The 17,736-nt window shown below is 43.0% G+C and overlaps 1 protein-coding gene across 3 annotated transcripts in view; it reads right to left on the minus strand.

The window, feature by feature from the left end:
• Window positions 1-17,736, minus strand: part of RFX2 (regulatory factor X2) — a 51,267-nt gene that overhangs the window by 11,213 nt on the left and 22,318 nt on the right. Inside the window, exons 3-11 of one of the 3 annotated variants that reach the window (XM_069741527.1) lie at window positions 15,581-15,670; window positions 12,963-13,039; window positions 10,063-10,321; window positions 8,011-8,085; window positions 2,972-3,153; window positions 2,526-2,645; window positions 1,557-1,672; window positions 1,040-1,158; window positions 616-725 (exon numbers count right to left, since the gene is read on the minus strand). In XM_069741527.1, coding sequence (XP_069597628.1) covers window positions 616-725; window positions 1,040-1,158; window positions 1,557-1,672; window positions 2,526-2,645; window positions 2,972-3,153; window positions 8,011-8,085; window positions 10,063-10,321; window positions 12,963-13,039; window positions 15,581-15,670 — 1,148 coding nt within the window. The remainder of the gene's footprint in view (window positions 1-615; window positions 726-1,039; window positions 1,159-1,556; window positions 1,673-2,525; window positions 2,646-2,971; window positions 3,154-8,010; window positions 8,086-10,062; window positions 10,322-12,962; window positions 13,040-15,580; window positions 15,671-17,736) is intronic. The other 2 variants (XM_069741548.1, XM_069741537.1) reach the window with 2 other exon arrangements.

Raw genomic sequence — 17,736 nt, forward strand, 5'->3', positions numbered from 1 at the left:
AAAACAATGCATACAAGCATAGGCGTCAAGCAGATGAGTCCCCTGATGCAAAAGTCAATAGAGTATCACAGGATGCCATTAGGTAACAATAGCGCCGCATGCCAGCCCCCATCGTGACATTACCGCCCTCCCAATGCGATAGCATCGGGCCTCCATCTAGTTCTTAGTAAACAATGTACATACAGAGCCTTGTGTGGGAGGAGTTAGCTTTCTCAGCTCTGCTGCAGTCTACATCCAATAATTCTGATTGTGTCACAACTGCTGCACCCAGCAAACTAAGTGATACATCGTTGGACTCAGGGTCTCTTTGCCTACATTATGCTTCTCTCAGGTAGCAAGACAGTGCTGACAGATTCCCTTTAAAGACTGGGCTTTACAGAACCAATTCACGGGATCACCGAAGGTCCAAAAGATTACACTTCAAGCACTCAGTAAATTACCCCCTCTCCTTGATTCTGAGAATGTCCCTTTAGCATTGTGCTTGAGTTGCCGTTTCATGGCTCAAGCACTAATCTCTGACAAACACTATTAAAAGCTACACTGTGTGCTTTTATACAAGGTTTCAGAAGGGAAACAAATGTAAAATGCCCAATGAAATTAAATTTCAATTCACACCTTGCCAGTGCGGTAGAACCATCTGGAGAACTTGGCTTAGAGTTCCAAAATGCCTGCCATAACTTCTCAATGTACTGGAACTGCAGATTCATAACCACATCGATGGTAGCCTGCAGATACAAGATATTTTTCTAGTCAGATGATTCAACGGGAATATTAATTGAGAAAAAAAAAAAATAACAGAAGCTGCGAGAGCAGAGCAAAACTCAGAATAAGGACACGTTCGGTATTTAGTCAGGGAATCACATCAGTATCAGTAAGCAAACACCAGAAGAGGAGCACGGTCAGAGGAAAAGTAGACTAGAAACATATGCACCACTTCTGCATTTATCACCACTCCTGGGTTTGGGTTACAACAGATACTGAGGTAAAATACTGACCAAATACTGATAGTGTGAACGTGGCCTAAAGCAAGAAAACTAACCTCACAGTGTCGCCGGTACATAAGCTGCAAATTCTTTATATCGGTCATGGTGATGCCCTCTGGTAAAAGGATGGTGCCCAGCTCTGGCGCAGGGAAATCTGGGAACACGTGGGACATATCTTAAAGCAAAACAAAGGCAATTATAGAAAACCTCTTCTCTGGCAAACGTTTACCAAGTGCACAAAGAACCTAGAAGCGCTTTAATGAGGCCGGACGTGAGCCTGTCAATATAGTGGGAGAGAATGACTGACATATACGCTTACTAGGGCGAGAGGAGTGGAGGAGATTACAATTCAACTAATTGTGTGGATCTTACAGGGAAATTTGATTTGGAGAAACTTTATTGTCTACAAATTTAATGTCCTTTTTTATGCTCTATTATGTAGGGGAGAGAAGGAAAAAAAAACAAAAAAAAAAAAAACACTTTTGCCGACCCTCTATGGTTCATCAATATGGGGGATACAGAGAAAATGGATATTTGTAACATTCCTGTAGAATTCAATTCCTACTGACTTACCTATAAATTGCTGGTGGTGCTGGCTCTGGGCAGCTACAGATTGCTCCGGAGAGGTGTGCTGGCTGCTATTTGGAGTGCTATCTAGCATGCCTTCCATCTTTTGTGAAGGTCTGTATCTAATCAGAAGCATAGAATAAACAAAATAGACTTTAGTATCCCTTTATGCAAAAGGCAGCCTAAAATCTTGGTCTGAAGCCTTAAAAGGGGTATTCCCATCTCCAAAATCCTATCCTAATATTCATTAAACACCTCCAAACAGAAATGTAGTATAGTTATTCTGATAAGCTATGTCGCACCTCATGTAGGGCGTTGCAGTTGCTTAGGTATTCATGGTTACGACCACTAGCAACTGTCATTATGTGAGTGGTCAAACATGGATACCTAAGATACTGCAATGCCCTGCACATGAAGCAAGCAACACGGCTAATCAGAAGAACTATACTACATTTCTAAATGGAGGTATTTGTTAATATTATCACAGCTACTACATATTGAGGTAGGATCGTGGAGATGGGAATACCGCTTTAACCTTAAGACAGTTGTGGAGTTCTTTAACGCCATCTTCAGTGTCAGATCACAAGGGCAGGGGTCTTGTTGAATTGACTGGAAGTAAGATATAGAGCAGAAGCTCCATTCAATGTATACGGGCCTGACAGAGCTAAATGAGCACTATGCATGGCTATCCTCACTAGTCTTGTATATTCTGAGTCCCCATAGGTGGGATCCCCAGCAATCAGACACAATCACAAAATAGTTGACAAGTTTTGCTTGTGGGACAACCCCATTAGATTACAGAAAACGTTGGGTCACCACATGTATGTATAAGGAACAAAACATTTTAATATGGAACATCTTACTATACACTACTGTGAGGAACCATTTGTCCATAGGAAAGAACGTATTTAACACTGATCTTCTATGTGGGGTGTAATGAGAGACTTCCCAAAAATGTGCCCGGAGATCACCAACCTTTGCTTCTGATGAATGGGCTGCTGTCTCATTGCCATGTATTGGGTGTCCTCTTGAAGTCGGTTCAAAGGCGAATCAGGTTTCAGCCTTATGCCATAATAGTGGTATTTAGAGTTTCCTCTGTTACAAAAAAATGGAAAAAAAATAATATTCTTTTGGTACCTTTAAATTCTACGTGGATTCCCAGTTATTGACACATTGGGTGCGCAAAAAGACATACCTGAAAAATGGACAGGTGAGGGGCAAAGGGATATTGTAATATTACAGGTTTAAAGGTTTGTCCAACCTTAAGGTAATTTGGCAGTGTGGCAAATCATAGCTGTGTGTAATGTGTACACTGTTAGGATTCAGCCAAGCGTGCGTGTTCCATGACTGCAAGTATACGGCTAGGGTGCGGAAAGCTGTAGTGGACAACCCCTTAAAATATCCCAATATCTTATACCAACCTGGTGCCAAGACGTCGTGTTCGCAGCCCCATAAACACGGAGCGTATCAATTTGCCAAATGAAGCCGCGTTCACTGGATCCAGTTTATGCTCCTGGCAATGGCGCAGATAGTGGTTGTACAGGGAGCTTCGGGGAAGGCTCACGCCATCAGCCGTTTCATAGTTATCCAACAGCCACTGAAGCTGCAGAAATCATGGGAAGAGGATGAGAAGGAGGAAATCCCACATACTATACTTTATTACCGCACCTTCCTAAAGTTCTGTCACCCACTGAAGGTTATGGACAGACCTGCAAAGTTTAGATCACATGCCTAATCATAATTAAAGGGCTCTGACCCCTTGGCCGGACATGACAATCATGGAGCATCTTTTCTTAACGAGATTGGTCCTTCCTCCTAGAAATGCATCAATAAATTGGCAACGGGGCGTTACTAGTTTTGTCCCTTCACGGTGTGACAGTCAGAGCCGATTCTACAGGAACACACCCAGTTGCCAATTTGTTCATACATTTCAGAGGCATGACAGGGTAGAGGTCTAGGACAACATGCTGAAGGACTGTTATAAGGACAGATAAGCCCGAACTGGGGCAAGGAGCCCTTTAAGCCACATTGTCTGAAAGTAGTAGAAGAATACCAGTCTACAAGAAGGCAAGGCATAAGGAAAGATGGCTGCCACTTTGCTCAGTGTCATTTGTATTCTGCACATTAAAGGTTGGGCAGAATTGCTGCTCGCCGTGCAGTTACCATCTTGTACTCTCCAAGAAGCTTTCTCCTTTCCAGCAGTCATTAAATAAGTGGCACCAATCCTGATCTTGCAAATTCTGGTAACTGGAAATACATTAATAAACTTTCCTGCTTTATACACTTATTTTTATGATTATAATTTTGGTATTTCATGATGGCTTAAAGATGCACTCCTCCTTCTAAAGTTTTCATCCTCTTAACATTGCAGTCATCATATTATATAACACTGTGCACTTACAATTGCTCATTTTGCCTTTCTACCCAGCTAATTCTAAGTTTTGTGCTCCACATAGAAACAAGAAGAAGTATTTTACCCTGCAAAAAATCATTCCCCTCATTCTCCTGACCCAGCTGCTTCACCCCTTCCCCCCTCCCATTGGCTTTTGCAGTGAGGACTCATACAGGGAAAATTGACCTCCTGATCCATAGGGCTCAGAAGGAGTCAGCTAGTCAGATTTTAATCACGTGATGTCAAGACCTAATGGAAAAAGAGAAGAATTAGCTGGGTAGAAAGGCAAAGTGAGCAATTGTAAGTACACAGTGCTATATAACATGATGAGTGCAATAGCGCTCTGGGAGCTGAACTGCCAGCAGACATTTCGATGCTAGAAAACATTCTAGAAGCCTGTAAAAAAAAAGCACAGAACAATGGTGCATTTGGCTTATGTTAGAATGTTTCTATACGACTTACACCATAACAATTTATGAATGTGGTTTACAGAAAAAAAAAATGTTATTTTATCTACATGAAATTGCTAGAAGGAAAGCATAACACCACTAAATGTTTCTTCAAAGGAAATCGGTCACACCAGGATATTTGAATTAAAGTATATGCCTCAGTAAAAGGTTTTGCCCTAAATAGTCATTTTGTATGAAATCTACAGTAATGTATCAATATAGGGTACTTATCGATTGCCATCTTCCCCAGTATCTAGTGCTGTTCTGCTTCTTGACAGATCAGACACGCTGGGTCACACAAGGGTTTGTGTGTGGACTGTCGCTTTCACCTTGTAAGTTCATAGAACTTTGTTCTGAGGCTACATAGGCTTACACTGAAGGAGCCTCTGACCAAGTTACAGGCGAAACATGCGTCAGGTGCTGGGCAGTGTGCATCTCTACGTCCTTCAGCATTAGGTTTGGTGGGCATTACATTTAATGCTTGTTGGATTGAAGGTTTCATCTTTGCTCCATTTTCATTGGGATTGTGCAATGAATTATTAGATTATTCATGATTATTATTCTTATTGACTTTTTTGTATATGTATATTTGGGTGTTATAAAATTACTTACATTATTGATAATGCATTTGTTGTATGGATTTCAACGGTCATGAATTAATCTTCTGCATGCAGAATAGTTAGGTATTTAAATGTGATCATGGATTTGAAACACAGGTCTTATTAGTCTATACCCATCCACTTATTTAAGAATTTAGATTTGTCATTTGTTATGCCCATGTTGGACCTGTTATGTGACCACAAGGCCATAAAGTTTTTTTAATGGGGTATGTTTAACAGCCATGGCCAAAAATGTTAGCACCCTTGAAATTGGTCCAGAAAACGAAGAATTCCTCCCAGAAAATTATTGCAGTTACCCATGTTTTATTGTACACTTTTACTTCCGTTATGTATATTGGAACCACGGAAAAAAGAAAAGGAAAAAAAAAAAAAAAAAAAAAACAGCAAATTGGACATAATTTCACACAAAACCCCAAATATGGACTAGTCAAAATAGTCGGCACCTTTCAAAACTGTGGGTTATCAACTTTGTTTCAAGCATGGTGTTCTCATTCAAACTCACCTTTGGCAAGCAAAATGTGTGGGCAATATGAAAACACATGAAACCAGATAGAAAGTTGAGAAGTTGACTCAATCTTTGCATTGTGTGTGTGTGTGTGTGTGTGTGTGTGTGTGTGTGTGTGTGTGTGTGTGTGTGTGTGTGTCACACTAAGCATGGGGAACAAAAAGAGGAGACGAAAACGGTCTAAGGACTCGAGAACCAAAATTGTTGAAAAATATCAGCAATATCGAGGTTACAAGTCAATCTCCAGAGCTCTTGATGTTCTTTTGTCCACAATGTAAACAAGAAGTTTACAACTCATGGACGACAGAACAAAACTGATGAAAGGTTGCAAAGCAGGATAGTCAGGATGGTGAATAAGCAGCCCCAATCAGGTTCCAAATAAATTCACGCTCTCGACATTTGAATGAAATTAATCACTATGGCAGGAGACCCCGGAGGACCCCACTGCTGATAGACACATAAAATCGCTATACTGCAGTTTGCCAAAATGTACATAAGCCAAAATCCTCCTGGAAAAGGATCTTGTGGACAAATGAGACCAAGATAGAGCTTTTTGGTAAAGCACATCATTTTACTGTTTACCGAAAACGGAATGAGTCATACAAAGAAAAGAACACAGTACCTACAGTCAAATATGGTGGAGGTTCAAAGATGTTTTGGGGTTGTTTTGCTGCCTCTGGCAGTGGTTGCCATGACTGTGTGCAAGGCATCATGAAATGTGAAGATTATAAAGGATTTTAGGTAGCAATGTAGTGTCCAGTGTCAGGAAGCTGGGTTTGTGTCCTAGGTCATGGGTCTTCCAGCATTACCACAACCCCAAACATACTTCAAGAAGCACCCAGAAATGATTGGAAGCAAAGCGCTGGAGAGTTCTGAAGTGGCAGCAATGAGCCCGGATTTAAAACCCATTGAACACCTGTGGAGAGATCCTAAAATTGCTGTTGGGAGAAGACACCCTTCAAATATGAGAGATCTGGAACAGTTTGCAAAAGCGTTTGCTAAAATTCCAGTTGAGAGGTGTAAGAAGCTTGTTGATGGTTATAGATAAGCAATTGAAGGAGTTATTCATTCCAAAGGTTGTGCAACCAAATATTACGTTGAGGGTGCCAAAAATTTAGTCCTGCCCATTTTGGGGTTGTGTGTGAAACTATGTCCAATTTACGTCTTTTCTCACTTTTTTGGTGTTGTTCCAATACACCCAGAAAATAATTGCAATTACATGGGTTTGTTATACACATGTTTACTTCCATTGGAAGAAATACTTCATTTTCTGGAACAATTTCAAGGATGCAAACACTTACGGCCATGACTGTAAAGGTTTTTTTTCCCGTAAACTTTTTTTTTTTTTTTAAAGAAAAGTTTATCATTTTGTAAGGCCATGGAGTTATGGTTTTCTACTGGTCAATTATTTCTGTTGATTAAAGAGGTAATGATAGGTATTTCTACAGAAGGCAGTAACAATGGCCCAGACAACAGTACTTGTGAGCCAGCAAAGTAGACGAGCGCTTACGTAACCAGTAGAAGAGTAAAGTGGCTCTCTGGTCCTAAACTACAAGTCTGCAGTCACTGTGTGACTGCAGACCTGTAAATCTTCTGGGCATTGTGAGAATTATCCGGTGCCGGCAGCTGCAGACTCATTACTGCAGCTATGTGACATTCAAACTCCCAGCCACATTCAGACTAGATGGGCGCAGGTTCGCTCAATGCAAGTGTATAGCGCAAGGCCAGAAACAGTCTAGTTGGAATGTGGCTGGGAGTATGCATATTGCATTCTTGAGGACACGTAACTAGCCTTTCCGGCATTGGGGAATCCTCACAAAGTACTCGCAATGTAAGGATGTAAGGATTCACTTGTCTGTAGTCCCAAAGTCATTGCACACTAGTAGTTAAGGACCGGACAAGCCCTTTAAGACGATTTAGGGCAAAACATTTTTTTTTAGTATTTGACCACTGGGTGGCAGTGTTGTGCCTTTAATGCACTGCAGCAAAGTGAAAGTATAATCGGTCATATGTAGAGGCCACATTTGTAGAACTGTTCTTTTGGCTATTAAAGTTTCACTGATAAAAGAGAAAAACATCTAAGGCACAAGTCTATTGTTAAAGATTGTCACGGATAATGCCATGCACTGGTGTCTGATGGGGCCCAAGTGCCCATCTGTCACATATAGAGCAGAAGTGTTATTAACAGTACATGGTAGCAGGAGGGTCCCGTTACAGAATTAGCATTGGGGCCCAGGATACTCAAATTACACTTCTGGTTATGTGGCAAAGCGCAGTGAAAAATGAAACTATGCATTCAACTGTATTGAAGAAAAAAAAAAAACAATGCACATATGTCCGCCATGGTGTACACATTATACTAGAGTATAGGAAGTAGTATTATGCTACGTAAAATACGGTGCAGAGGAGTTATATACAAGCATGCCGGTAAAGCTCCTAGGACAGGCAGAGGAGCCCCCGTGCGAGCAGACTGTGAAGTTAGAGGTGAACTTACATGGCTGTTGAGCAAGCTGCTTTTGTGAGAGGTGATGCCTTCATTTTTTTGGAGATTTTCAATCGCCATTTCAAGCTACAGAGAAAGCATGCAAAAAACAGAGGAAACGTCAGACAGAGCCCCGATCATGGATGGGCAGGAAAGGGGGGTAACACATGGCCCGAAAAAGCCTTCCTGCTCTGCGACATGCACCGACACATTCAGAAGAACCTCGGAGAGTGACTACTATGGAAGGAGCAGGTAGAGGCTGGATAATACAGTCACTGGGTTAGGTAACAGACAATCATACGTACAAGCGGCAGTGCTGGACCACAGCGTTATGGGAGGGCGGACACAGGTACAGAATACAGGAGTCACATGTAGGTGCGGAGAGCGGCCGCTCCATCGCCAAACAACACAGATCACAGGTTTGGTTTCTAGGGATATTCCACTAAACATTTTCCGAGACTATTCTGCTTGGTGTTTTCGGCTTCCAGTGTGCATCGCGGGGCCACGTGGCACCATTGGCCAGGTGACACAGACTGCACCATCAATGATAGTGAAGGCGCTGACGGTAGAGTCCAGCTGATTTCCATTTCAAGCAGCGGGACGTCAAACAGTCGTTTTCATTTTATTCGTGAATAGTACACGTGAAAATAAGAAACTTTGCAATACTTCTTATCAGAGGAATTTCCTTCTTCCACCTTGTGGACTGATCTTTTCCTCTCAATTAATGGGCACAAATCTGTATTCGGTGACGACAGACTTCCCCATTGCGGAGATAGATGACAGTTAGTGCTCTTGAAATTCGATGGAGAGGGGGAGGAGCTAAATGCACAGACATTCTGCTGAAATGAGTTAAGGTACCTTCACACTGAACGATATCGCTAGCCATCCGTGACGTTGCAGCGTCCTGGATAGCGATATCGTTCAATTTGACAGGCAGCAGCAATCAGGATCCTGCTTTGCCATCGTTGGTCGGCGCAGAAAGTCCAGAACTTTATTTCGTCGCTGGACTCCCGCAGACATAGCTGAATCGGCGTGTGTGACGCCGATTCAGCGATGTCTTCACTGGAAACCAGGGTAAACATCGGGTTACTAAGCGCAGGGCCGCGCTTAGTAACCCGATATTTACCCTGGTTACCAGTGTAAATGTAAAAAAAAAAAAAAACAAACACTACATACTTACATTCCGGTGTCTGTCCTCTCTGGCGCTCTGCTTCTCTGCACTGTGTAAGCGCCGGCCAGAAAGCACAGCTGTGATGTCACCGCTGTGCTCTGCTTTCCGGCCGGCGCTTAGTGCAGAGAAGCAGAGCGCCGGAGAGGACAGACACCGGAATGTAAGTATGTAGTGTTTTTTTTTTTTTTTTTTACATTTACACTGGTAACCAGGGTAAACATCGGGTTACTAAGCGTAGGGCCGCGCTTAGTAACCCGATGTTTACCCTGGTTACCAGGGGACTTCGGCATCGTTGGTCACTGGAGAGCTGTCTGTGTGACAGCTCTCCAGCGACCACACAGCGATCGGGATCGTTGTCTAGATCGCTGCAGCGTCGCTTAATGTGACGGTACCTTTACAGTTCTCCATAGAGCTTTATAAGCACCAACTGTCATGTCCTATCTCATGATCTATTCTATGCATACTGTACAAAAACGTTAAAGCAAACCATTTACTAAGGTATAGAATATGATCAAATAGATCTAAACTCAATATTGTTAGATGTGTAAGAGCACTATATGACGAACGAAAAGACAGCAGAGAAAGCGTAAAATGGGCCAAGCTACTGCAATGCCCTGCACATGGGGTAAGCGACATAGTGAATCAGAAGAACTATGCTACATTTCTAACCAGACGTGTTCGCTATTATTATTACCATTAATAATACACCTATACACATTGGGATAGGATCCTGGAGATGGGAATCTCCCTTTACTTGTATTTTCTGGAATTGCTTGAATGCATATGTTAAAGTTGACTATTGAACATCATGAGGTTTTTTTTCTTTACTGGATACACACCATAGATAGCAAGCGACACAGACAGAATCTCAATACCAGATCTCACATACGCACCGTTGCGGGAGAGGAACGAGAAGTGTGAGATAAACTATGGCGGGAATTGTCCAGACCACCATGAATTAGGTATGCGCCAGAACTAGAGATGATTTGGCTCCCATCCATGGTGATGCCCACCATACTGTGAGAGGGTATCGCACTGGGAGAGGAGACCACGGTGGTCACATGGGCACCTCCGCCTTGAGAGTCGAAATACGAGGCGGCGCTGCTCGGAGCGTAGATCTGGGCTTCAGCATTGTATGAATAAGCTGCTCGGCTGTTGATGAAAATAAAAAAGGTGGAAATCAAGTCAAAATACAACACACAACTAAGGGGTGTAAACTGATAGTTACGGCCAAAAGGAGGGACCACGTCAGAGTGTCAACTGTGGGAAAGTGGGTTACAGAAAAGGGCTTGATGACAAAATACTGTATATAACACGTAAGCGAAGTTAATTTTCAGAAATTTGGGCATCATACACACAGATCCTTCCAGTGTCCCCGTATTTAAAAGGGACTGGTCACTCAATTCATGCTCCCCAAACCACCAGGACAACTTCTCCCCACAGCGCTCTAGTTGATTGATAGGTCTCTCCTTTACGGGTACATGGGGAGAAATCTATCAGTCACCTTTTGGGGCAGGATGGGGGTAAGCGAGTCAGCCACAGGTCATGCCGGACTAGTCTCATCTCTCTATAGTCCTAGTGGCTCAGAAGCACTAATATACTTAGGCAGAATCGTACAGCCAGGCTGATTTTCAGCAATTTTCAAACTTTCAATTTTTATATCCGTGAACCCAGTTAGGTAAGGTTGTACAAAACAACATTTCCCACATGTCTACTTTACATCAGCATCATTTTTTTTTTTTTTTTAAACATTTTTGTTTTAGTTAGTAGGGTTGAAGGTTTATCAGCAATTTCATTTTTCCAACATTAACAAAAATAATCTTTTTAGGGACCACATCACATTTGAAGTGACTTTGAGGGGCCTGCATGACAGAAAATATCCCAAAAAGTGACACCGTTCTAAAGACTGCCCCCCTCCCCCCTCAAGATTCTCAAAACCACATTTAAGAACCTTATTAACCATTTAAGTGCTTGACAGAAATTAAAGCAATATGGAAGGAAAAAAATTTTTGCCCTCAAAAATATTCCTTTTGCCCCAAACGTATTATTTTCACGAGAGTAACAGGAGCAAATGGACCAATTTGCTGTGCAATTTGTCCTGAGTACGCCGATACCCTATATGTGGGAGAAAACTACTGTTTGGCTCGGAAGGGAAGGAGCACCAATTGAATTCTGAAGCTCAAAATTGGCTGGAATAGATTGCAGATGCCGTGTCACATTTTGACGAGCCCCTGACATGCCAAAACAACAGAAACTGCCACAATTGACAGCATTTTGGAAATTACACCTCTTGAGGAATTCATCTAGGGGTGTAGTGAGCATTTGTACCCCTCAGGCGATTCACAGAGTTGTATAACACTCTAAAAATGGACAATTACCATTTTTACCACTAAAATGTTACTTCGGCACCAAGTTTTCAATTTTCAAAAGGGACAATAGGAGAAAAGGTACCACAAAATAGGTCACAGTTTCTCTCAAGTGCACCAGTGCACAACTCAGAAGGGAAGAAGCGCCATTTTGGAGTTCAGGTTTTGCTGCACTAATGTGAGGGAGCCATGTTACATTAGCAGAGCCCATGAGGCGCCAAAACAGTAGAACCCCCATAAGTGACCCCATATTACAAACTACCTCTCAATTAATTCATCACAATTCTATATAATTGGGCAGTAAAGAAAAAAAGAATTACATTTTTATACCACAAAAATTGTTTTAGCTGCAGATTTTAGATTTTCACACTGGGAAATGGGTAAAAATGGCACCAAAATTTGTCCCACAATTTCTACTGAACGTGGCAATACCCCATATGTGGCTGTACAGTACTGCTTAGCCATCCGGAGAGACTCGGGAAGGACGGAGCGCTGTTTGCCTCCTGGAGCACAAATTATTGTAGTATAGTTTGCGGACTCTATATACAGACCTCCTAAGTGCTGGAAGAGCAGAATCCTCCCTTAAGTGACCCCATTTTGGAAATTATACCCCTTTGGGAATTTATTTACAGGTATAGTGACGATTTTAACTCCATGGGTGTTTAAAAAAAAAAAAAAAACACAGGCAGCAGTGGATGTTGCTGAGTGAAAACTGCAAATCTACCCTTGTAGTGCCCGTACATTGTGCCCAGCCCGTGCTTCTGGAGACATAGACCCCATAAATTACAGCGGGTTCTCATCACCACAGAAATGCCAAACGTGGATGCTAACTGCGGTTTAAGCACACTGTGGGGCTTAGAAGAGGCATTAGGATTTGGGAGCATAGAATTCGCCGGTGAGACCGAATAGGTGCACTTTGTTTATTTTTGTATTGACATACAATAAATTTAAGATTTCTTCATTTTTTTGCTTTTGCACTGCAGGGTCTTAGATCAGTTTCTGGCCCACAGGGAAGAAAAGAGGCATGTCAGCTCCTGCTCTGAGCAGGAGCTTACAGGCCACCGTACCTGGGCGACCCCGCGGCCATCTTTCAGCCAGGGTCACCCTGAAAACCATCGGCACAATACAATCGCATTAAGCCAATCGGAGCAGATGCCGATATCACTTAACAGTGGCATCAGAAGGGTTAAACACACGTGATAGGCGCACCGATCGTGGGCGGTGCCCGCAGGGTGTCCGCTCTCATATAGCGCTGTCACCTGCTTTTGATCGCGCCAGAGCTTGGAGTGAGCCCTTCCGTGATCGTCACGCCGTACATATACACCGGTTTGCAGGAACGCACCTCTACAGCAGCGCCATACATGTACGGCGTATGTCATGAAGGGGTCATTGTGGAGGCCAGAGTTCCTAGAATAAAGAATACTTACATTGTTCCATTGGTGTACACAGCATCTCCTTCCACATACTGCACTTGTGCAGGGTACACATGCTGCACGGTTTGCACCTGAAATGACAAATCCCATTTTTACCATCTCTGGCTGGATTTACACATGGAAGTGACAACATTTCAATATCAGGGAGCCAAGTCCAAAGCTTTTAGGGATATTAAAATTAGTCCTTAATCTGAAAACCATTTTATTGGTTGGAACTGATGACTAACAACACCTATCATTCAGTAGACATTAACGGTATGTGCATTACACTTTCAAGGGACTATTCTGACTTTTATAAGGGTTGGTCTGGCCTTAGCAGAGGCCATCAATATTCGTTATTTCTATGGACACCCCCACTGATCAGCTGCAGCCCTGTGCAGAGCCTGGTAAAGCCATGACATCTTCATATACTTGTGGCTGTGCTTGGTATTGCAGATTTGTCATATTACCTTACAGCTAATCGGTGGGGTGTCGACAGTGGGACCCCACTGATCTATAGTAAGATGATAAAAATAAACCCCTTAAAACATACACGTGTTTTGGTAATGTACAGCAGCTGTCGGCGTCATGCAGATGCAGAATAGCTGGAATATTAGCATGCGGTAGCATCTCACTGCCATTTGCACAGACGACCAGAGCAGTGTAAGGTTGCTTGTTAGTGGCCAACACCATTAAATGCAAGCTTTGTTCTTCAACGCCTTTTATTAGCATGACGCAAGGTATGGAACTCGTCACTGCAAGATTCAGTCTGACCACAACACAGAACACAGCAAAAAACCTTCCAATACAAGTGGAAGAAATGTATTCGCTATAATAAGGGGCATAGAGGACCAGGCTGTACCACTCTCCTGCACTCCACATGTGTTGCAGAGCTCTTCCTTCTGCTCCCATCACCAGTAGATGTTGCTAAATGTCTATATGCTATATTACAGGAGCTACTGACTTCAATGAGAGAGGTATAAACCAATGTGCAGAAAGCGCTCTATGTTGGCAGCCCAAATCTAGATTTCTGGCTGGATTCTAAGTACTAACCACTTTATCACCCTGGAGTGTCAGAAACGAACCACGTGATCAGTGGCAACCTGAGACCACTACAGAGTAGAACGCTTAACGCCTGTAGATGCAAAATTAAGTGGAAATGTGATATCACCTAAGCAAAAAAGTTACTATATGCCATAGAAGTACTGTGATCATGCGCGGAATATAGAGAATAACTGCATACAATAAAAGCCGTTGGAATTTGGAACTTAAGGTGTTGCTCCACTATCTTTATATTGAGTACTTATGCTAAGGATAGGTCATAAACATCATATCGACAGGGGTCTGACACCCAGCATCCCCAAGGCTTAGCTGTTCTCAGGGCCAGAGTAGGAAAGATGTTAGCAATATAGCTCTCTCAACTGTGTAGCGGCCGCTGCTGAGCACTGCAGAACTGCCCCTATTCAAATAAATAGAAGTGGATTTGAAGTCCCCTTTATCAGCCACTACAATTGACGGAGCTCACTTAAGCAACTGCTAACATCTAGCAGAGTGGATCTGCAGTACCTGGCAGCGGACACTACACAGTTGACTAAGCTGTATTGTTCACAACTGCCAACATCCGGCACAGTGGATCTGCAGTATCCAACACCAGCCACTACACAGTTGACAGCAGTCAGCAGCTGAGGAACTGAAAACTGTATAGTATCTGCTGCCAGGTACTGCAGATTAGCTACACAACTGCCATCATCCGATGAAGTGGGTCTGCAGTACCTGGCAGCAGACACTACTATACATTTGAGAGATTTGTTCAGATCCACAACTATCATCCGGTCAAGTGGAATGGTACAACTGTCAAATTAGAAGTGTCCTCTGCCAGGTACTGCAGATCCACTTAACTGGATGTTAGCAGTTGAGGAACTTAACAGTACAGCTCTAACATCTGTTTGAGTGGATCTGCAGTACCTGGCAGACGACACTTCAAAGATGAAAGTTGTACCGTTCCACTTGACCTGACGATAGTTGTGGATCTGACCAGCTCACTCCACTGTGTAGTAGTGTCTGCTGCCAGGTACTGCAGGCCCACTTCACCGGATGATAGCTGTTGGGGAGCACATCTGCAGTACCTGGCAGCGGATACTACACAGCTGACTGAGCTGTACTTTTCAGCTCCACAACTGCTATCATCCGACAAAAGCAGGTAGGGTCATCAATATATAAGTAGCGAAGCAACCCTTTAACTATAATGGGACTTTCTTTGTCCCATTATAATACTTCATTATTATTAATAATAATGTATTAATAATACTTCATTATTGTGTTATTAGCAACACAACACAAATAGGCAATTGCTGAACTGCATAAGTAACACTGAATGTGAGAGATACATGATATTAACAGTATTAGATGCCCATTATATCAGGTGGTGGGCACACAAGATTATTACCTGCACAGCACAACAATATTCCTCTTTCTTGTACATTATGTGTTATTAAAGAACAAGCAAAGTCAAATACAAGAGTGGGTTAGAATTGATGCAACAGTCAGCGGTGCTTTAGAATTGCCAGGATAGGTTGGCAGTGGAGGATTAGTAGCAGGCAGACTTTGAGCGGAGACCTTCTTGGGCCTTGTACCTGCTGCTGTATCTGGTGAGCTCTGGGCACAGAGACACCCTGACCATGTGCTCCTTTGGGAGCAGAGCCAGACGACTGAGACAAACTCCTCTGGAAGGAAAAGGTGATTAACAGGAGGTTGGAAAGAAGATACTTTATGAGGAAATTCGGTCCTATTTTTAGGCTAAGTGAATCGTTTTTAACAACTTATCCTCCATAGATCCAGAAGCCTCCGTTGGTGAGGCTAAAAGCTACGCAAACAATATACAGCTCTTAGATGTTCGGCTCCAGACAGCATTCACTTTCAATAGAGGGAACAAAATAAGCGGCCGAAGCCATCTGTTGCCACTTATCTCCATATTAAAACAAATAATTAGGCAGGTAGAAATGTAATTTGCCTCATGCATCCTTGCAGGTGTCCCACCAGACCCATCACCAAAATATCTATTATGCAAGGCCAGCTTTAGAATATCAGAAGACTAGAATTTTCGCCATAAATCATTTACGTGAACCTGCAGGCAATCACTAGCTCCAGCAGCGACATTTGCCCATATGGCATGTGACCAATGAAGCCAGGGACTGTCTGCAGTGGTCATATGATTGCTGGAGAGACCACCATTACTGCATGGGGAGGGGGAAATCAACAGGTAACAGATTATTATTTCATTGAACATAATAATCTCCATTCTTGTTCAATTTTCTTAAAATCATCTAATAATGTCCCTTAAGAAATCGGTGGGACGTGGAAAAAAAAAAAAAAAAAAAAAGATTTGTAACTGCAAACTAGAAAAGCAAGGTGCCCCATACTCAATAGATCGTTGCCAATTGAATGACTGTTCTGCAGATTGCCATATCTTCTCACTCCTCCATGCACGGCAGAGTTTGCCCGTTTTCCTGCAACTGCTTCTATTTTAGATATAAAAAAGCCACTGCCAGACTATATTGGCGGCAGCTTACCGCGCTGAGAACAAAAGGATCGGCAGTCCAAATATCAGACACGTCAGATCCTTATCTGTCGGGAGGCCCTCCCAATACAGTCAGCAGAGCCCACCAATACTAGTGGGTTTGACCGTCGTCAGTCTAATCAATAGACTCTAATGCATCAAGGGTAGAGCAAGGTAATGTGCGGCCAATGGGCTACATCCAGCCCTCAGGTTGTTCCAGTCCAGCCCGCGGCAGCCAATTGGCTGAAACAAGTGGCACAAGGGCAGCAACATGACCTGCACTGCTGCCCGCTCCCCGATGTCACCGCTATCCGCATCCTTGATATGCTGAGAGCGGTAAATACATTGGTGGAGGACAGTGCCGCCAGCTCCATCTTCCAGAAAGCAGCATGTGCAGTTGAGACAGCGGACGGAATGGTGTCATCACATCATGTCCGCTGTGAGTCAGTGTACAGGAGTGGCGGGGAGGGTTTAAGAGGGGTAAGGTATGGGCTGCTTTTTTGTTTCGTTTTTTTTCACATATGCGTATGGGATGTTTGCATGTATGTAGGAGGCTGTGTGAGGTCTCATACTATATAAAGGGGCTATGTGGGGGGCACGCATACTGCACACAGAGGGCTATGTGGGGGGCACGCATACTGCACACAGGGCTATGTGGGGGGCACGCATACTGCACACAGAGGGCTATGTGGGGGGCACGCATACTGCACACAGAGGGCTATGTGAGGGCGCACAATGTATATAGGGGATTATTCTCATACAGTATATAGAAATGCTAAGTGGATTTTCACTCTGTATATTGGGGACTCATGGTATATAAGGGGGCTATGTGCGGACTCATATGGTATAAAAGGGGGCACCAGCATACATTATTCTGCTCAATATTAAGTGAAACAATATTAATATAAAATAATATGCTAATATTAACATTGAGCAGAGTTAATTTCAGCCTATTGGTTCGGCCATCCACAACAATCATTGTCTCCCATGTGGCCCCTTGGGAAAATTAATTGCCCAGTGGCTTTAGAGAAATACTATCAGCAGGTTTTTCCCACCCAATCTGAGAAAAGTAGGATGTAAAAAGATAGACCCTGATTCAAACAATGCATCATTTACTGGAGTATGTGCTGCAGTTTTGATAAAAGCACTATTTTAATCAGCTAGAGATTATCAGTAGAGGACTGGTAAACCTGTTACCAGGTAATCCAACGACACCTCCACTGATTGGCAGCT

Source organism: Ranitomeya imitator, chromosome 1 (genome assembly GCF_032444005.1).
Source record: "Ranitomeya imitator isolate aRanImi1 chromosome 1, aRanImi1.pri, whole genome shotgun sequence".
Classification (NCBI taxonomy): Eukaryota; Metazoa; Chordata; class Amphibia; order Anura; family Dendrobatidae; genus Ranitomeya; species Ranitomeya imitator.